The 20,375-nt window shown below is 46.5% G+C and overlaps 1 protein-coding gene across 5 annotated transcripts; it reads left to right on the forward strand.

The window, feature by feature from the left end:
- Positions 1-356: 356 nt before the first annotated feature.
- On the forward strand, positions 357-20,306 carry KATNB1 (katanin regulatory subunit B1). Of its 5 annotated transcripts, none has more exons than XM_075040583.1 (20): positions 357-371; positions 785-974; positions 3,620-3,750; positions 5,878-5,995; positions 7,800-7,900; positions 8,441-8,482; positions 9,171-9,254; positions 10,258-10,373; positions 11,449-11,520; positions 11,786-11,936; positions 12,366-12,553; positions 12,677-12,810; positions 13,643-13,693; positions 13,868-13,944; positions 14,615-14,734; positions 15,644-15,793; positions 16,130-16,206; positions 16,619-16,693; positions 17,431-17,547; positions 18,141-20,306. In XM_075040583.1, the coding sequence occupies exons 2-20, from the start codon at positions 935-937 to the stop codon at positions 18,271-18,273; spliced, it is 1,977 nt and encodes a 658-aa protein (XP_074896684.1). In that variant the 5' UTR covers positions 357-371; positions 785-934; the 3' UTR covers positions 18,274-20,306. The 5 variants fall into 5 exon arrangements, with proteins under 5 accessions (XP_074896684.1, XP_074896687.1, XP_074896685.1 ...); XM_075040584.1 differs by lacking the exon at positions 357-371 and adding an exon at positions 392-657 and having other exon boundaries at positions 12,680-12,810; XM_075040582.1 differs by lacking the exon at positions 357-371 and adding an exon at positions 393-657.
- The last annotated feature ends 69 nt before the right edge of the window (positions 20,307-20,375 follow it).

Consider the following 20,375-nt stretch of genomic DNA (forward strand, 5'->3'; position numbering starts at 1 on the left):
AGGCTAAACGGCCACTGCAGCCCCCCCATCGGCCGACAAGCGGCAGCACCCGGCGCCGCTCTCCGACACCGCCCCTCAGGGCGGCCCGGCTCCGCCCCGCCGCGCCGCAAAATGGCGGCCCCGCAGCCGCCGCGCACCGCCCTCCTTATTGGCCGTGCTTGAAAGGCTCCGCCAAGAAGCTGCGTTGCCAATGGCCGGCCGCTCTACGGTCGCTAAGGCAACCGCCCCTCCCTCAGTTCTTATTGGCCGAGCGGCATGCAGAAACCCGGTAACCGCCCTGCTCGGCGCGGCGGGGCTCAGCGACGTCGGCGATTGGCGGCGGGCAGCGGCCCTGATTGGCGGCGGCCGGGCGGAGGCGGGGCGCGGCCGAGGTTTGTTGTGAGGGGCCGGTTGTCAGGTGGCGGCGCCGCCGCCGGGGTTGGGGGGGGAGGGGGGGTCGAGCCGCCGCCGGTAGAGCCGGGGCGGCCGGGCGGGCCCCGCCGAGCGCCGCCACCAACGTTCAAGCGTCCCCGCGGCAGCTCCGGGCGCCGCCCGCTGCTCCTCATCACCCGCCGAGGCTGCGGCGGCCCGAGGAGCGCTTTCCCGCCCGCCCCCCCTCTCCCGGTACCGCCCGGGGGGCTCCCCGCTGGCCCGTCGCTACCGTGATGGTCATCAGCGGTGAGGCCTCGCCCCGCGCCGCCGCCGCCGCCTTGCGCGGCCTTCCCCGCTCCTCGGCCCAGGGTGACGGGGCCCTCGCCGTAACCCCGGCCGGCGGTTCGTTTATTTTTTTGCTTTTTGCCTCCAGGGCGGCCGGGGAAGCTCGGGCGGATGGCCCGGCGGCGGTAGGACGCGCCGGCGGAGAGGCGGCCCAGGCAGGGCCGGGCGGCGGAGCCTCGCCGGGAGGAGGAAGGCGCTTCTGGCCTGCCCGTCGGAGAGACGCCGCGCGGAGTGAGACATGGCTGTGGCCGTCACCACTAAGACGGCCTGGAAGCTGCGTGAGTGTCGCCGGGCTGCTCTCCCGAGAGAGGGCAGAGGAGTCTCCCCGGCTGGAAGGGGGGGGTGGAAGGGGCGGTTTGTGATAGGAACCAGCTAATCCCTGCCTTGGGTGTGGGTGCCTCTTTCCACGTTGCTGACTGTATAATTTTTAGCTCCCAGAAATCCTTTTTGGAAACATGGCAGCATAGTGGGATAGCGTAGGACCTTGTCATTGCGAGTATCAAAGGGTCATGGCCTGTATTTTTTTTGATTAGTTGCTGTAATGCTATCCTAAATTTCTAGCTAACCCCATGTGACTCTCATGTAGTACAAGAACGGGGGTGATGGAAACACCCCTTCAGAGCTGAGGCTGCAGCGAAGAGTTCCCTCGGTGTCAGGTTAGCCCATTTGGGGTTGCCCTTCATTGCTGCTCACTTGTTACAGGAGGTGCACTGAGCTCTTTGCTGCAGGAGGGATGAGGTGATCTTTGCAGGGCCTGTAGGTCTCATTCTCTTGAAATTGCTTTGCAAGAGACAGCAAGAATCTGCTGCTTTTACGTCCATTGTTTTTCCTCAGAAGGAGCAGTAAGCAGTTGCCAACTCTTGATTTATAGCTGCTTCCCTGGTCACTGATGAGTAATTTCACAGGGGCTGTTGAGGAATGCTCAGAAGCAGTGGGAAGTGATCAGCTATTCAGAAGTGTGAGCGTTAGACCAGTGATTTGGGGTCTAGAAGATGGCTAGCAGAAATACAGTATCCTTGACTGCTAACACAGTAAGGGAGCTGAGATAACTGACTTAGTAATTTCATATCTTTTTGAGCAGAAAGCCAGTTTGCTGTGTTATCTTCTCATCCCTGAAACTCTAGGGAAAGTTGGAAGTCGATCAATCCCCATTCTGTTTAAGTGGGCAGTTGTTCTTGATCTTCATTTTTGCTAGGCTCTGCCCCATCTTAGCATCCTCTTTAGAGCAAGAGGCGTTCCAAATGTTAGAAATGTTCCAGCGATGCTAATTAGGAGCTTAGTATTACCGAGTTGGTGGTTGATATCTGGTGACGAATGGTTCATTAAAAAAAAAAAAGTTTGTGGGTTTAAGGAAATTGTCACTTCCCTGGGGGAGCGGATGAGGCTATCTGGCCGAGGCTGGCGTCAGGTTATAACCTGCCTTTTACGAACAGAGGCTTGAATGCTTCAGCAATGACTTTTAAACTTACAATATATTATTAAGAACGAAATCAAGAGGAGGGAAAAAAGTGGAGCTGCTGATGCACTCATTTTACCAGCAATGCTCAGCATCTATCCTTTCAATTTTAACTAGCGAGTTGGTCTATTAATACTAATTGTATTGTTTGTTACCTTCAAGTGTTTGTATACATACATACTTTAGCATTGTCATATGGAAGATGGGTCTTTCGACACAATACAAGCATCTTTTCAGATTTGCTCTTCTCATGTAATTTGTGGTCCAGTTACCTTTGTAATTTGAAAGGTGTTTCTCCAGCTAAAGTGAAAGTTGCGCAGTTTTGCTTTCAAAAACGCACTCTGAGAGCTTGAGATCAAAGTACCTGTAATTACTATTGCAGCCATCTAATATCCTTTTGGATTAGTGTTGTGTGTAAAATGATCAAATTACTCCTCCCACCAAAACAATCCGAAGGAAAGCTGAATTGATTGCTACCTAGCCTTTTTATAAACAAGTTTCATAACTATTAGGCATGCAAATCCCGTGAACTTTCAGAGAAGAGAACTGTAAGAGGAAGAAATTGGTAAATACGTCTACCACAAAGCCCCTGCCAAAAATTTGAGTGGATTTAAAAATCTGTTGCGAAAATCAGGTATCTAAGAAAAGATGCTCATTTGGTTTCTCTTTTGCCCTATACTTGTTTCTTTATGATGAGGCTTCCTTGGAGTTCTGTCATTGCGAAGCCCTCTCAGTATCAGAGCTTTGCCTCAGCCCCCAATTTAACAGTCTTTTAGCATCAATCGCATTTGTTGTTTTGTGCACTTTCGGATATATATTCACCCTTCCTTTGTCACAGTTTCACACTTTGCATTGCTAAGTTTCACTAGTGTTACATAGTGGGAACGTAGCAAAGCCTCTGCCAAAGCTCAGAAAAGGGAGCTCCACCTATCCCTGCTGCTGAGTCTGACTTTTTTTCTGTGTAAGGTAACAAACTGTACTGCTGCTAATCTGCCAGTTCCTCTTAGGTTGGACAGTCTGCTGCTGTTTTCTAAAACGGGATTAGCCAGCCTTTCGCTAGGTGACTCTGGCTGCTGCATGTTATTGCAGCTTCTTGGACAGCTTGGCTTTCGGAGACCCACCCGGGTACCGAAGGTAATGCAGATTCTGTGAGCACATTGCCATAGCTGAGCAAATCTTTAAAAGCTACTGAGCTGCTAGTGAGAGAAGATGCTTTTTGTAAGCTATGTGAGCACTGGAGTTGTGAAGCTTGGTCAGCAAATGTCTTAAGTACAGCAGGCAGAGCCAAGAAAGACTGTTTCGAGCAAGATAATAGTGTGACTTCTTATCTGAACAGTGGACTGCTGCAGCTTGTGCAGTGGAAACTGGAAAGTTTTTCTGGAGGAAGAGTATTTTTTTAGTCCTTTGGGAGGGATGGGATGAAAATTGTTATACTAGTCTGTAATAAGTTTGCTTTGTTTTGTGCAGAAGAGATCACGGCTCACAGCAGCAATGTGTCCTCACTAGTCCTGGGAAAAAGTTCAGGCCGGCTGCTAGCAACTGGAGGAGATGACTGTCGGGTCAACATATGGTCAGTTAACAAGCCCAACTGCATCATGGTAAGAACAGGCCTGTTTTCAACTTTTGCGGGATGGGAATATTAATTCTGAGGTATGGAGGGTGGGGAATGAGGGAAAAGATTACTGGGTTGTAGCCTGTCAGACTTGTGAATAGAGTTTACCAACACAAAGCTGGGTGACTGGATTCTAGCTAAAGATAGGGACAGAATTTGGTAACTGGTGAGACCACTGGTCCGGAGAGAATCTGGGATGGCTGGCTGCTTCAGCAGGGCCAGTGCTTGCTCAGATAATGAACATTGTGCCTTCTGTTACCAGGCTACAAATAATTAAATGCAGAGTTTTGTATGAGATCAGCTAGTTTTATAGTGCAGGATGCAGGGGCCAGTTTTATACCTTGGAGTTTGCCCTCACAGTAGGAAACATCCCCAGCAGGATGTGTACCCACCTGTGCCACAGTCACTAACTGTCAGCACAAAGTATGTCAGAATAGTTTGTTAACTTACCTGTAGGCTGGGGAAGAGTAATGCTGGGTGTAGTGTGTTACAAAGAGTAGGGTTACTCCAGAAGTGACCACTAAAGCGCACCATAAATATATTTACAGATGTCTGTCCTGCATCTTTGCTTTGAGTGGGTGTTGTGGAAAACCGTCTTTAGCAAGTGTCCCTTGTCGCTAGTTTAATTAACACACAGTAATGTTGTGTTATGGAAAGCATTTCGCTAGCCATTGTGAACCTTGTGAGGAAGAAATCGGGAAAGTAGGACCAAAAAGGCTAAAAGGAGAATGCGTGTACTTTATTTTTCCATTTATTTACTGTATAAAGAGGTCGAAATGGGTGCAAAAGTTGTTGCTCATCTTTGGTAGTGTTGTGCTTCTTGCATAATGTAGTTAAGCTGGTCTTTCCAGGCTATTGGTGGTGGCATGACAGTCGTTTGAAACCAGAGTATTGCCTTCCACAATGAGGAAGGTTGAAGGACTAAATATCTCCGTACCCTTTCAGTGGGAGCAGAGAGCTGTAGCTCTCCTGCACTTCCTGGGAACCACAGATGTTAGAAGCTGGTGTTTGAGAGGCAGAGACTGACTGGAGCTGCTGAGGACTTCTGCAATTCTTGTATACCAAAAGAATCTTGATTTTTGGGATTGTGCTATATATTTTGTCCTCTGAAATTCATCTTTTGTGTTTATATTGTTAGGATTCCAGATGTTTATGTGTTGGGGAAGAGGGAGAAGAGGAACTTTTCAAGTAGCATTGCAACTTGGTTCAAGTTTGAGTTCTGTTTTTCACTAAGCAGTGACAGTTGCAGCTGTAGAGTATGTAGAGGATTTCAGTTGCATGTGAAATCCTAAGAAAGCCCCATCAGAACAGGCAGCTTTCAACTGGTGTTCCCAGCCTCTGAATGTGTGTGGGGGGCACAGAGCTAGCTTAGCTATTTAAAAAGACCTGTTTGAGGATGGAGTAAAGCACGGCATATTGCTTAATCGACAAGCAAAAACTCTGCAATAGTGGTATTGGCTTTCTAGAGCTAGTTTTAAATATTCTTATATTTTAATTAAATACTGGCTTTTTCAAAATACTTATGTAATTTGTAAGCTTTTAGGTGCTCAAGGGTGAAAGAAACTGCATACATGTGAATTACTACCTTATGCCTGAAGTTAATACTTCAGTAATAGCACCAAGTTATCACTGTGACACCCATTGTTGGCAGCAACGTATGGCTCCTTGCTTACGTGAAGGTTTCAAAGTAGTCCTGCTTTTACTTTGATTTTGTAACCGGTTCATGACACTTACGTGACCCATTTAGAGCAAACACGGTGCTGTTGTGCTTGCACAGCATAATTTTTATAATGTAAGCATGTGTCAACCTTGTCTGGGCATCCACACCTAATGTTTAACTACCCATGTCTCTGTTGATGCATCCTTTAAAAATTAGTCAGTGTGCCCCAGAAAGTGGGATAACATGGAAGATACATGCACAGTGCTATATGCAGTGAAGGTCTTTAGGGTGCTCTACTGTATTGGTAGCTGATGAGGAAAAAGGACCAGTGGCACAACCAGGTGGTCCCAACTCATGACTACATACTTCCTTTACCAATTGGGTATGAACAATGCCACTGTGGACAGGGCTGTGTCAGTAGCTGTTAATTGTGACTCATGGTTTTCTTTGCAGAGCTTGACGGGCCATACAACGCCCATTGAGAGCCTACAGATCAATACGAATGAGGAGCTCATTGTTGCAGGGTCCCAGTCAGGGTCCATTCGAGTTTGGGACCTGGAAGCTGCCAAAAGTATGTTTCCATGAGTTTTCACTTCTGTTAATGCATGCTTTTTGGAGTATCCTTATGCTTAATATCTATGCTGACCCAGAAGGTTCCCAGCTTAAGAAGGAACAGGAGCCTGGCATTGCTTTCGTCTTAATTTCCATCCCTCTTGGAGGGCTTTTATGCACTTCCTACTGAGTCTGTAGAGCTGTGTATGCATGCTCGAGCAGAAATTTGTACATGTATTGTGGAGACTGATTTAAGGAACTAGTTTCTAGGTTTTGACCCAAGTGTGTTGAAATCTATATTCCAGATCAGGTTCCATGCATGTATGGAGTAACTGGGCATATAGAATTTGTATTCAGAGTCTCAGCTGAAAATTGTCAATCTTAATAAAAGGATCTAAAATCAGATTGGAAGTTTAAAGTATATTAGGATCTGCACAAGTCCAGGACTCCCCCGGTTGCTGACCTCTTGTTCTCCTTTTTAGGTTCTAACTTTTCTTTATTTCCTCAAATAATTTTTCTCCTCTTCTGCTCTTGCATGACCATATAAATAGACAAACACCTGATTTTTAATAAATCATAAAAGCTATGAACTCATCAAGCTCTGACCCTTTAAAGGCCAACTGTTGAGTCATTCTTTATTTATTGCATTTTTCTCAAATCCTAGAATAAGTTTGCAAAGGTATCATGAATCACTTGAGTGCATTCCAGCAGGAATACCATAAAATGACTGAATATTTCTCATAGGTTGCTGCTTGTTCATAGAAAGAATGTGTAATGAAAATAGACTTACACTGGCTGAGCCAAGGTGGTGAGCAGCAGGTGGCATAAATAATAAAAAGCACTTCTGTCATTCAGACAGTTAGAATCAGTTCAGTTATAAAATAGTTTGGCTCTACCAGTGGAGAGAAACTGATCTGGCTGAATTTAACAGGAGACCTATGTGCCAGTGTCTGTGCAAATGACCACTCCAGGTCTGGCTCAAGAGCTAATTTCTGCCCAGGGAATCATCAGACTCTTCCAGATGATGGATGATAGAGAGAGATTGCCCGTGTTGTTATCTGAGCAATTTTTCTTCCTCGAAGTTGAGTTCTGCATTTGTGTCTGCTTTCAGAGATATGGTGTACCAGTTCTACTGGTCCTTTCTGGTTTCCAGAATTACAAGGGATGTTACTTGGTTGATGACTTGCTGAACCACTGTGATCGTTTCTTTGTCTCATGCTTCCCAAGCATCCTTTCCCGGTCTTTGGGATGCTTCTTGCCAGGGGCAGTTGAAGGAGTCCAGGGATAATATTGGTACCCAGGAGGTGAAGTCAGGTTTGTGCCTGGATGGGGGTGCAGAGTCCCGGGAAAGGGTCTCTCTAATAGCTGCAAGGTGAACCATGCAGGCAATGAAATGTCCCTTTCACTTCCTGGCTAAAACTCTTCCTCCCTCCTCTCCATTTTGTTCTCTTTGTGACAAGTGGAAAGATACACTGCCTGACAGCTGCCTCGAAGTGTGGCTTTTTAGCTTTATTTTCAGAATGGAGACCTTTGGAGTTTTAATCATAGTTTCCATGCCTAAGGACAGGACTTTCCTTAGGATCATTGAATATGGGCCCTCTATTGCTGTTTCTTTGCATTGCAAGGGTAAAGTCAGAAACATTTCCATAAAATAATGTATACAGATGAATAAACAACATGTAGCGCGTCTAATGTGTGTTGTATTAGCGTGTGCTTTATGGTGTGGATAGTATGATTAAACTTCTGCATGGTGTCTGGGGAAAACGGACTACTAAATATTTGCTCCCTATCCTTTCTCCCTCCTCTGCTTCTTCTTTTCCCAGTTCTTCGTACCTTACTTGGTCACAAAGCGAATATCTGCAGCCTTGATTTCCATCCTTTTGGAAGCTTTGTGGCATCTGGCTCTTTGGACACAAACATTAAGGTAAAATCCAGCTTCCCTTAGAGATTGCCCTCTTTACTTGCAGCATCTTTGTTTTGAAGAGTGCCAGAACATGTTTTGTGCCAAGCTGTTGGTAGATGCTGTACATCATCATTTCCATGTGTGTGGGCAGGTGTATTTGCAAGTGCTTGGGAAATTCGTGCATGTATTTTCACAGTGGTGGTTCATGAGTGTGACTCCTCTGTTGTGGAATGTGTCTCTGAGTAAGGTGCCAGCTGAGACTTGGTGTCAGCAAGTGCAGAGGTCCTGATTGCTGTGGATTGCATCTGCTTCATCAGGCTGGTATTTGACTGTAGGAACTGAGCTTTTGTAGTAAGAAATACCTTACAGAAGTGATTCTTACTTGGGGAATTATGTTAGGAAATACCCCTGAAGGAAAGAGGGGTTCAACAGCCCCTTCAGTGTTTTCATTCTGCAGTGTCGATCAGCTTGGTGACAGGGAGAGCTCTTGTTCTGACAGGACTCTTGAGCTCCCCACATATTGCTCTAAGTATATCTTTCATTTGCTTTTCTTCCCTGTAGCTCTGGGATGTAAGAAGAAAAGGCTGTGTCTTCAGGTACAAGGTAAAATGCTTCATTGGCTTTCAGGTGAAGAGGGGAGAAAGATTCCTGTCAAGGATTTGTGAGAAAACCTTAAAGTGATTATGTACAATTAACTTCATAGTTTTCCAGTATGAAAATATGATTTGCATGATTTGTGAAGTGGCGTGGCAAACCTCTGCAGGCCTCTGTGAAATGTATGGGAATATGAAATGGATATCATAGGAGTTAATGTACTACAGTCTGGTTGGCTTCAGTGGGGGATGGAGAGCATCCATGAGTGTTTCTTTATACTGTGGCTGATATTGCCATGCAAGTCCCCTCTGCACCGAGATGGTTCTATTCTTGGGGCCTTTTTCTACCCAAAGAACTTGCTGTATATTAATTTAATTTAGAAACCAACTTAAAGGCACAGCACTTCTATCTAACCACCCATAAATCTGTGTAATTTAAAATTGATTCTTATTAAACCAGATCTGTATTTACCATACTTAAACTGATGCCAGAAATCTCTAGATGAGAGAGATTACATGCATTTAGTGTGGATGACTGTAGCCCTTCAATGTAGTGTTCGGCATTCTGCAAGCTGTGGACTTTGTGAAACAGTTACTTGGTTTTATTTTATTGTAAAGGATTGAAAGATAAAAGCCAGAATTCCCTCTAAGGAAGGGAAAAAAAAAAAAGAAAATAATATTCGGTTTTCTCATTTCAGGGTCACACAGAAGCAGTTCGATGTCTCCGCTTTAGTCCTGATGGGAAGTGGTTGGCCTCTGCTGCTGCTGATCACACTGTAAAGGTAATTTATTGTGACACTCTCCTTATGTGCTTGTGGCACATAGGAATGCTGGGATCATCTTTTTACCAGGCATTACCAGCACTCGCTCATAAACACCTTTATTTCATTAGGCAGCGGGCTGAGCCCTGTGGCTTTGCAGGTACCAGGCTGTCTGAGGATCATGTCCAGTGGCCCACAACATCCAGAAAAGAGCTGCACATGTTGAAATACGCTTATCCAACAGACACGTTGGCTCTATGCACATGACGGTTCAAGTTTTGATAGTGGTAGAGTTGTGATACCTGAACATTGGCCTTGGTTGTCTCCGTAAATGTTACAGAATGTGTTGTCCACAGCACGTTGCTTCACCATACCAATTTCTGGCTCTGCTCAGTTAGCTCAGTAGGAGTGTGTTATCATACACACTGCACATGATTATCAGTCTGAAAAGTCCTGTCAGGACTGAGCAGAGCAAGAGAAGGAATTATCGACAGAAGCAGTGACTTCAGTTGTTTCAGGTGTGGTATGGAGGAATGTGGACAAAGGACTGATTTTTGTTTTGAGTTTCATACGAAATAAACTGATCAGTCATTTCACTCTGTTTTTTTTTCAGTGGAGACTAGAGCACAGGAAGAATGAATTGTGAAAGGATTCAGAGCTTTTGGATTTTTGTTTGTTCACTTTTGAGATTTAATCTGTGGGGACAGGTGGAACTGCTGTATTTTATCCCAGTCTCTAAATATATACCAGAAGCTTCTAGGGGTTAAACTAGGAAATAAAACTAAATGAAAAATTTAAAAGAGCATGCCAGAAAAAAAAAAAAAGAAGAAAAAAAGAAAAAATGCAGCCTTAAGTGACTGGGACGGTACTCCTTCCCTGATCATTGCTTTCTTTGACAAACTTGAGTCTGTTCTTGGAGAGGGAGAAGTGTTATAAGGTTGCCGGTATAAGGAAATCTGAAGTGTATTGGAATTCTCTAACATTAAATCTTTTCAAGAGTCTCTTTGTTCTTTCCTTCTTCCAGCTCTGGGATCTGGCTGCTGGGAAGATAATGTATGAGTTTACAGGACATACCGGCCCAGTAAACGTTGTTGAATTCCACCCTAATGAATACCTTTTGGCTTCTGGCAGCTCTGACAGGTATGTAAGAGGAGGGAGAAAGAAGGGAATAGTATATGTCAGTTCTTTTTCTTGATGCTCTCCCTTTTAGAAACATAGAAAATAGGAATGTTACACAACTCACAACTGCCATTGCAAGAACCTGACATCTAGCCAGCAGCACGTCAAATCTGTGATGCGCAGAACATGGAGATCTTGCCTTCTTGTCCAAAATTGATGGCACCTTCTGCCATACTAGAAAACAATGCAATAGCCTCAAACACCTTGCTAATCCAGCTGACATCCTCTCTGAACAGCAAGCAGCCCTCCTCAGCTAGCAGGGTGTCCTCTTAGCTCTGGTCAGCTGTAAATACCTATCCATATCCAGAGCTTCTAAGTATCTGTGGCTGGATTTATGGATCTTAGCTAGACTAGCCTTCTGTGTAGGTTCACCATATGTGTGCAACAGCAAAAGTCATTCTAGCTATTAGTATATTATTTCAATACTGGATCCTACAGCAGATTTCTAGAGGGATGAGTGTCCCCCCTATACTTGGCACTGGTGAGGCCACACCTTGAATACTGTGTTTGGTTTTGGGCCCCTCACTGCAAGAAAGGCATTGAGGTGCTGGAACATGTCCAAAGAAGAGCAATAAAGCTGGTGAAGGGTCTGGAGAACAAGTCCTATGAGGAGCAGCTGAGGGAACTGGAGTTGTTTAGCCTGGAGAAAAGGAGGCTGAGGCAAGACCTCATCACTCTCTACAACTACCTGAAAGGAGGTTGTAGTGAGGTGGGGGTTGGTCTCTTCTCCCAAGTAACAAGTGATAGGACAAGAGGAAAGGGCCTCAGGTTGCGCCAAGGGAAGTTTAGATTGGATATTAGGAAAAATTTCTTCACCAAAAGGGTTGTCAAGCACTGGAACAGGCTGCCCAGGGAAGTGGTGGAGTCGCCATCCCTGGAGGTATTTAAAAGACCTGTAGATGTGGTGCTTAGGGACATGGTTTAGTGGTAGACTTGGCAGTGTTAAATTTACGATTGGACTTGATGATCTTAAAGATCTTTTCTAACCTAAATGATTCTTGATTCTCTGATTTTTTTTGTTCTGTTTTGTGTACAGGACTGTTCGGTTCTGGGACTTGGAGAAGTTTCAAGTTGTGAGCTGTATTGAAGAAGAGGCTACTCCTGTCAGGTATATTAAATTCCTACTGCAGTGTACTAGGCAGAGACTAAAGTGGGGGTGAAGGGAGGATTTCCTAAAAGAGACTTTACTGGGGAGAAGTTTGGGCTGCTGGAGACATTGCACAGGCCCACCAGGTGAACACCAGATCAGTAGGTTCATTGTTAGGGATGGGGCTGGAGGTATTCAGTGAAGTCAGAGATACAGCCCTGGGGTCCTTGTGGGACTGAGCAAGGTTGGAAAGCTGGGCCTAATTCTCCACCTGCCTTCCTCCCAGATGTGTGCTCTTCAACCCAGATGGCAGCTGCTTGTATAGTGGCTTCCAGGATTCGCTGCGTGTGTACGGCTGGGAGCCAGAGCGCTGTTTTGATGTGGTCTTGGTGAACTGGGGAAAAGTCGCCGACTTATCTATCTGCAACAACCAGCTGGTAAGCCACTGCTCCTTGGGACTGGGGGAGGTGGCTGCAAAAGACGAGATAAAATCCTCCTGCCTCCTTGCAGGCCTTCTGACCTTTAAGCTCGTGTCAGACTATAAGTGGCCAGGGCTTGCAATATGCCCAGCGCTTAGAGCTTGTGTGCTTTTGCTTTCAGCAGCCTTGTCCTCCACTTCGTTTCTCTTTGCCTTCTGGAGGAAACAACTGGGGCTTGGTTTGATCAGTATTTAGAAACTATGCTTGGCAAAAGTTTTATCATAGCCTTTCATAAAACATTGGCAGCTTCGAATTGAAAAAGCCAAAGCACTCAACTGAGAAATTCTCAAGCATGGTTGCTCAGGGTCACTCCATCATGCCTATTCTCAAAAAGGCAGGCATGTACCCTGATCCCTGGTGAATTACCTTGACCTTTTGCCTCTGCAGATAGGAGTTTCCTTTGCGCAAAGCACAGTCTCTTCCTTCGTTGTGGATCTCAGCAGAGTGACAAAGTCGGATTCTATTCCTCATGGGCTGATCAGGGATGACGAGCCTTTTGTGCCACCTACCCCCACAGGGTCCTCCCTTCGCCGCATCTATGACAGGCCCTCAACTAGCTGCAGCAAGGCGCAAAGGTAAGGGTATCTGCTGGCTTGTTGAATTTCAAGATTTTAAGGAAATGTACAAGGAGCTTAGTGCTCTCCCTCTCTCTGAAAGGGTCCAAATGGCTTGCCCTGACAGCATCTCTTTTTCCACAGCAGAGTGAAGCACAACTCGGAGAGTGAGAGGCGCAGTCCCAGCAGTGAAGATGACCGGGATGAGAAGGAATCAAAGGCTGAGATCCAGAACCCGGAGGATTACAAAGAGATCTTTCAGCCCAAGAACGCTATCTGTCAGTACCAGGGTTTATTGTGCTTTTGAGTGGTGTTTAGATTAGAGCTGTAGGCACTAAGCTGGTTTGGTAGAAGTGAGTTTTGGCTTACTGTAATAGAGTCTTCACCTGTGACTGGGAGAGTTTAGAAAACTTTTCTTTAATATTCTGTGCTTGGATGCTGAACTACAGATTATGTCGGTGAACTGCTGAAAGGTGGCACCTTTACTAGGGTGTGGTGATGTCTGGTCGAAGCCTGGCTCAGAATGCAGAGCTCCATTGTAAGCATGCTGCCTTCCTGTCCTGATTCGGAAGGACTACTGTGTGATGGGATCTTTATTAGCTTAGAATTTTGATATGTATAAAATCAGCAGCCTCCATTAAAGAAGGTAAGGCAAAATGTTTTGTTAAAGCAGAGATTGTTGTTTAGGAGACACAGTGCCAATGCCTGTATCTCATCTTTATGTAAATGAGAAAAAGGAGATACTCTTTCTAAGGAATTAATAGTCATTATTTGGATTTACTTACGTAAATCAATTTAGTGGGAGGTGATTTTTTTCTAAAATAATTTGTTGTGACAGTGCCTTTTCTTGTGCTTCACACCTCTACAGCAGCAATGAACTACATGGGTCAGTTTTGTCCCTCCCATCCGTGAAGGCTGAAAGCCTTTGACTAAACTCAACAATAGCATCAAGGTCTAAAGGAGATAACTCTGGTTGCTGTATTACTGATTACCCTAATCTGTGGAGTTGTTGGAGATCTCCCAGCTCCAAGGTTGACTTATTGCTAATCTGTAGCCTTGGATGCTCCATCGTTTGTTTGTTTATTATTTTTTTTTCCTCTCTTTCTGTAGGTCGAACTCCTCCTCAAAACAACGAGCCCTTTCCAGCCCCTCCTGAGGATGGTGAGTATGAAAATGGCCTGTTGGTGGTAATGAGGTTAATGGCCCTCAAAAGAGGGAGAGTTGCATGTCTGCAGAAATGACTACTTTTAGTCTAGCTACATAGAACCTTTGCTCTCAGCTTCCCTTGAAAGGAATAGTCAGTTTCTGCTTTCCCACTTCTTTCCATCTTGGTAGATCCTGTAACTGCAAAGGAAGCAGTGAAGCCCAGCCAAGCTGCAGATGTCCAGGCCCCATTGCCAAAGCAAGAACTTGTACGTACTGTATGATCTGTTAATAGCTGTTCACGCTCCCGCTGTGAAAGATATGTGGGTGCTGGAGACACTATAATTTCTGATCAAGCTGATTCCTTTACTGAAGTGCAGTAGAATTGCAGCTCCAGTCTTTGTCCTGCCATGTGTCTTGTCTGAGCAGTAGAACTGAAGGTCAGTCCTCCAACAGGCGATGGCCCCATTGCTTTTGTTTGCATCTCACACTTGCAGTGGTGTTTCTCCTTGCATCTCAAAATTGGGGCACTCTGAAGAGAACCAAGTGCCAGATTTCTGCAAGTGCTTGAACTGAGGCTATTTTGTTGCCAAAATCGCAAGCAGCTGATGGGCCATGATACATTATACTTCTTTAGAATTCTGTCTTAGCCTTCAGGCTGGCCACAGCCCATTGCCCTAATTTTAGATGCTGGTAACAATGACAGCACTTGGCACTTCTGCTGGGGCATCTCCATGTTCTCTGCAAACCTCAATTACGTCTTGGTGTGTACCTGAGAGATACTTTATTGGGTCTTAAACTATGCTAGCAAACTGGAGACTGTTTCTGCATTAGGACCCTGCTGTGAGAGGAAGGGAGGAAGGTGGGTCTGGAAAAGAAGAACATCAGACTAGGGCCAGACTGTTGCTGCTAGAGTTTTTATCCCAATTTCTCCTGCAGCCTGATCCGGTTCAGAGGCCACCGATTGCCTCCTCAACTCCTTTGACTAGAACAGAGCCGTCAGTGATTCCTGCAGCCAGGAATGAGCCCATTGGCCTGAAGGCCTCTGACTTTCTACCAGTAAGTATCTCTGGACAAAAGTTTCCAGCCACTGTCTGTATTAAGTGGCATCAGAAAGGGGGTCCTCTGAGGTGCAGAAGTGTCTTAGGTGCTTTCTGTAGCCTGCAGTCCTCCATATTGAATAAGAACATATTACCTCCTGCTTTCCTTCTGCTCACTTGGTGCTTCCCCTGCCAGCTTACTCTCCTGCCTCCCAACTGCCTTGACTTGCAGTTCCTGTGGAATTATCACCTCAGGGATTGCTAGACCCAGCCCCGTTGTGAATGACAGCAGGCTGATGTGAACACAGCAACCTTGATCCATGCTCATGAAGAATGTGTTATCAAAGCAGAGAGCAAGGGATGAGACAGAGACACTGAACAATTCCACATGCTAGACAGTGATTCATTTAGAAAATTGGTGTCTACCATTACACATACATAATTATTTCACAGGAATCTTTGCCTCTTGCATCTTGGAGGCCTCTGGCTTCTCTTGGGAGGGTATTCCCTGTCCCAGAAAGGGAGAAGGACCAGAGCATCCTGATGATCCCAAACCCTGAATGTGAACAAAGGAAGCAGTGGTTCCAGCACGGCTTGGGCAAATTGACAGCCTAATAATTGTGTAAGATTTATGCTTTGTAATAAAATTTGCTGATTTCAGATGAATGTTTCACATTAAAAAAAAAGGGTTTACATGAAATCATTTCTTAATCAAACTATATTGGTTTTGAAAACTTACTTTTAATTTACGTTTTTTTTAATTTTGAGAGTTTTTCCAAAGCTCCAAACATGTTTGTGATTGATGTAGTAAGTAAAATCAGAACAAATTGAGCATTTCAATCAGCTCTCACCTAGGCCAGAGAAAGCTCCTACCCTTCTGTGCCATCCTGCTCTATTATTGCTGCTCTGTTGGTGTCTGTACTTTCAGGCTGTGAAAAACCAAAGCCAGACCGAGCTTGTGGATGAGGAAGCCATGTCCCAGATCAGGAAAGGCCATGAGACCATGTGTGTGGTGCTCACCAGCCGCCACAAGAATCTGGACACCGTGCGGGCTGTATGGAGCACTGGTGACATCAAGGCAAGGATGTGGAGAATACTTGAGGCTCATGAGGGGAGCAGCTGAGCAGCTCTTTTGGCTTGTCTGGGGCTGATTCTGCCTCTCACACAAAATGCAGGGTGTCACAGCTTTTATCCCCAGGGGTGTACCTCAGAGTGCTGCTGTGTCCCACCTGCAGTTGAATGGTCACAAAGAAATGTGGAGAAAACTTTCTCATGTGAGAGTTATCTTCTCTTCCCTAGCCAACTCAATGTTTTCTCTACCTTGTTTTTGAAAAGTGGCACTTGATATTAATTGCATTAGCCTAGCTAGTTTGAGCTTTGTAATAGATGACGACTTCTTCCCCTTCTCTCTCAGAACTCTGTGGACTCTGCAGTGGCGATCAACGATCTGTCTGTTGTTGTGGACCTCTTGAATATTGTCAACCAAAAAGCGTGAGTCCTGGGTGGGGGCAGCCCCTGGGATACTCGAGAACCATCTGGCTGGGTATTGGGAGCACTGCATTGTAGCTGCCTCGTGACCATGGCAGCATGAAATGCATGTGCTTGTAGTCAGATCTTCAAGTCTGCAGTGCCAGTAACTGCTGGAGTTGTATGGGGCCTTTCTGTAGGCAAATGATTTCTCGCAAGGAAAATCGAAGTCTTGGGGCTTCATAAAGTGATTGTGCTGAGAATCAATAAAATATGTCAGAACCTGCCACTTTCTATCACAAGGGGGAGTCAGTGAACTTGCTCAGTAAACTTGAGTGTCGCTGCCTGGGCTTTTTTGCCAGAAGGCATTATTTGTGTCGACTCAGCCTTGTAAAGTCTCAGTCTCTGGTCTCAGAACACGTCCTTTTCTTTTCAGGTCTCTCTGGAAGCTGGATTTGTGTACTATTATCCTGCCGCAGATAGAAAAACTACTCCAAAGTAAATATGAAAGGTGAGGCCCCAAGAACATGGATGTGCTTGAGGGACAAGGTGTGGATATTCATAGGAGAGCTCCACTGGGTATTTTGTAGCTGAAAGAAAATCCTGAAAAATCACAGCAGATACAGTATAATGCTGATACGATGCCTGGAAAAGAGCAATGGAGCTGCCAAGTGTGTGTGGGAAAAGATGGAAAGTATGCACGGGCAAGAAGAGCAGGATGTTGAGATTTGGCGTAGGTGTGTTGGACTGAAAGCAGCTCTGGCAGCCAGGAGGGGTCAAATCAATGTGAAACAAGTGGGCTCTGTGCGCTGATGGGAATGAAACTGTCAGCTTGGGACAAGCGGAATGAAGTCCTGCAACAGCCTTGGGGTCACATGGAAGACTGCTTTGAACCTCATCATTAGGTGGCAAAAAAATGCAGCCTCTCTCTTAAGATGGAGTTTCTGCCTTCCTACTGGGAGAAAGGCTTCTGCCAAGTCCCCTTGGCAGGACATCTCTGCTCTTGAGCTGAAAGGTCCCACTCTGCAGGGTATGTGCCAGGACCTTTCAAAAGGGCTCACTTTGTAGTCTTGACGTGAACCGAGATCGTGTTGGTACTTGGCTGTTGCTCTCCTTACCAGGTTCCACATGGTGGAGTGGGGGTCATTTGAGTAGATTATCCCCAGTGACTGGATGTGAGTGAGGGCTATGTGCTGGGGGGACAGGAATGAAATTCAAGTGGGACCCAATTCTCTGTTTGTTTTTCAGTTATGTGCAGACTGGCTGCACCTCCCTGAAACTCATTCTCCAGAGATTCCTGCCACTGATCACAGACATCCTCGCTGCACCACCTTCTGTTGGAGTGGACATCACCAGAGAGGAAAGGTGAGGCACTTACCTCCACTTGCTTCCTTTTTGAACCAGCCTTTCTCTTGTGTGAGCTTTGCTCCTCATGATACTAGACTGGGCATGCCCTCCCTTTTGTCTGCAAACACCAAACCTTCCTGCTCTGAGAAAAAGACCAAGGACTGCTTTTCCCTCTGTCACTGTGTATTAAGTCATACCTCAACAAAGTGTGATTATGTCAGGAGTAAAACCACCCTGTGGCTTCACCATCTACCTCACAAGACACATGAGTTGTCAGCCAGGCCCTGGATTTCCAGTTTATTCACAGGATAGCTCTGCTCTGAGAACTGGCACTCTGAAACCAGCACCTCCTCCCTCCTTGGACTTTACTGCCAAAGGGGAGAAGAGGAGTGAAAGAGCCCTTATGTGGATGCCATTCTCCTGTGTCATCAGGATGTGGGCTGAATACATGGTGTTTCTGCAGAGCCATGCTCACATTTCAGCCTCTTCCAGGCCACTTGCAGGGCTTGTGTTTTCTCTCCTGCTTGAGTTGCATCTTTGGTGCTACAGGAACAACCACATCTCTTTAGCAGCTGAGGATTCATGCTGTGTCTGCTGTCTGTTTTTTGCAGGCTCCATAAATGCAAGCTGTGCTACAAGCAGCTGAAAAACATCAGCAACATTGTCAAGAACAAGTCTGGGCTCAGTGGCCGCCATGGTAGTGCCTTCCGGGAACTGCATCTCCTCATGGCTGTCTTGGAGTGACAGCCATCACCTCCTCACGTGCAAACACAGGTGGCCAAGCTCCCCTCTGCTCTTGGCGCAGCTGGATTTCACTTCTCTCTGTGTGTCAATCTTCCCCCCCCCACAGCACGGTAGGGAAGTGGAATCTCACTGGCTGGTCGCTGCCCAGCCCTGGTGCCTTACGGGCTGGATGGAGGACCTGAGTGGAGAGACATCTGTGCTGTGTGCGGAGACCTGGCTGTTGGTGGGCCCTGCAAAGCCCCTGTAGGGAAGCAGCTTCATTTCAGCTCTTCATCTGAGCTCTCAGCTGCTCTGTCTCTGTGTGCTGGCCTTTCCCTGACGGGAGGGCTCTGAGACTGCTGTCACCCCTCCTTCACCTATGTGTGCTGTCAGTTCTTGTCGCTTGGCTCTGTGGGCTGGGGCCAGCTGGCCCTGGTCTCTTTGAGTGGCACGCTGAGGACTGCAGCATCCACCCCACAAAAGCCTGCTGAGGGGTGGAGTGCCCTTTCCCTACAGAAGGGACTTCCACTGCTGTGTGGGACTGGCCCCTTTGGCTTGCTTCATCAAACATGAGCCAGGACACTGTGCCACCATGCCTGGTGTGTAGTCCCAAGGACCTGTATTGAGAGGAGGCTGTCTCTTGGCTTCTCAGAAATCCCTGCTGGCACCCTGGGCTGCAGAAGATGATTATCTTCAGACTGTTGCTGGGAACTGAGGTCTACTTGGATCTGTTAAAATATGTGACTTAAACAGGACTTAACGTATGTGTTTGCCTTTGGGGGTAGGGATTTGGGAGGGTGGAGGGACATGGACTAATGTCTTTCTATATCCACTGGACTGATCTTAAGGTTTTTTGTTTTTGTTTTTTTTTTTTTCCAATAAATGTCTGTCAGAACCTTTCTGTCCCTCTTTCTTCTTTCCTGTTGGGAAAGAGGTTCCTGTTGGTGCTTCCCCTGCTCCTCCCAGCCTGTCTCCCATTTTATACACTGGAGCCTGTTCTCCAGGAAACTGTAACTTATAATAAATTTTATTAAAAGATTTGTAACTTTTTTTAAAAAGTTGTGTTAAATGCCTGAATCTCTTGAAGTAGTACTGTTAGTTCACCTTGGCACAGCTCCTGGCTGAGAGCGTCCAGGGAAAGCAGGGCTCTGGTCCCTGCGTGTCCTATGGGGAAGCTGGCCATTCTCACCCTGCTGGGAGGCTGCAGTGAGTAAGTGGATGTGGTGAGTGAGGCAGAGAGACAGCAGTAGCCAGGTGGCTTGCTGAAACCCTGGGGGAGGTTTCACTCTGCTGGGTAGTTCCCAGCCCAAAGAGCAACGTCATTGTTTGCAGCTTTTACTTCTCCCTGGCCTGATGCAGATCTCCTCCCCACTCAATTTCTAGCAGATCTTGGTGTGGTGGCAGTGCCTTGCCTATGTGGTTTTCTTTCTGTGAGCTGACCCAGGCACTGGTGTTTGGGGATGTGGGAGTGTATAGTGGGGCCAACAGGAACGCTAAAGCCAACCCTTACCTTCATCTAAACACAGTCAAGTTTTAGGACCAAAGGGGAGCATCCTGCTCTGCTCCATGGTTCTGGAGGAGGTGGCTCTCATGGTGGCTCATGCAGCAAGAGGCCATCACAGGACAGCAGGACCGGGGCTGAAGATGCTGCCTGCTGCGAGCACCCCAAAACTCACTATGTGTGTCCTGCCTGCACTGCAGCTGCTTGCTGCCTCACCCTGGGCGCTCTCTGGTGATAATCCCATGCCTGGAGCCAACCAAGGTGTGAAAAAGCTCCTCCAGCCCACAGAGCTGGGAGAAGCATGAGATGAAGCAAGATGCTGCAGTGCTGGGGTTTACTTAGGGTTTAACAACTCAATCTCCTGCTAATTAAGGGAGTTCCATAGCTGCAAACTGGGGGGGGGCTGTGCTGGCAGGCTTGTGGAATGAGGGAGTTAATGGTCTTTTCCAGCTGTGGAGAGATGCTGTGCAAGCAGCAATGGGGAGGGAGCACCACTCCGAGCAGGGCTCAAACCTGCTGGAGGGAAATAAGAGCAGTGCAGGAGGACTGGCTTTAACAGTTTATTTAAAATAAGTTTTGTTACAAAACAGGATTTTTTTTTTTAATTATTAAAATACATAGA

This window comes from Buteo buteo, chromosome 11, assembly GCF_964188355.1.
Source record: "Buteo buteo chromosome 11, bButBut1.hap1.1, whole genome shotgun sequence".
NCBI classification, from domain to species: Eukaryota; Metazoa; Chordata; class Aves; order Accipitriformes; family Accipitridae; genus Buteo; species Buteo buteo.

Coding starts and splice junctions, on each gene's coding strand:
- KATNB1 (XM_075040583.1), top strand. CDS start 935: ATGGCTGTGGCCGTCACCACTAAGACGGCCTGGAAGCTGC. Junction 3,751..5,877: donor ACAAGCCCAACTGCATCATG/GTAAGAACAGGC, acceptor TTTTCTTTGCAG/AGCTTGACGGGCCATACAAC. Junction 12,811..13,642: donor TCAGCCCAAGAACGCTATCT/GTCAGTACCAGG, acceptor CTCTTTCTGTAG/GTCGAACTCCTCCTCAAAAC.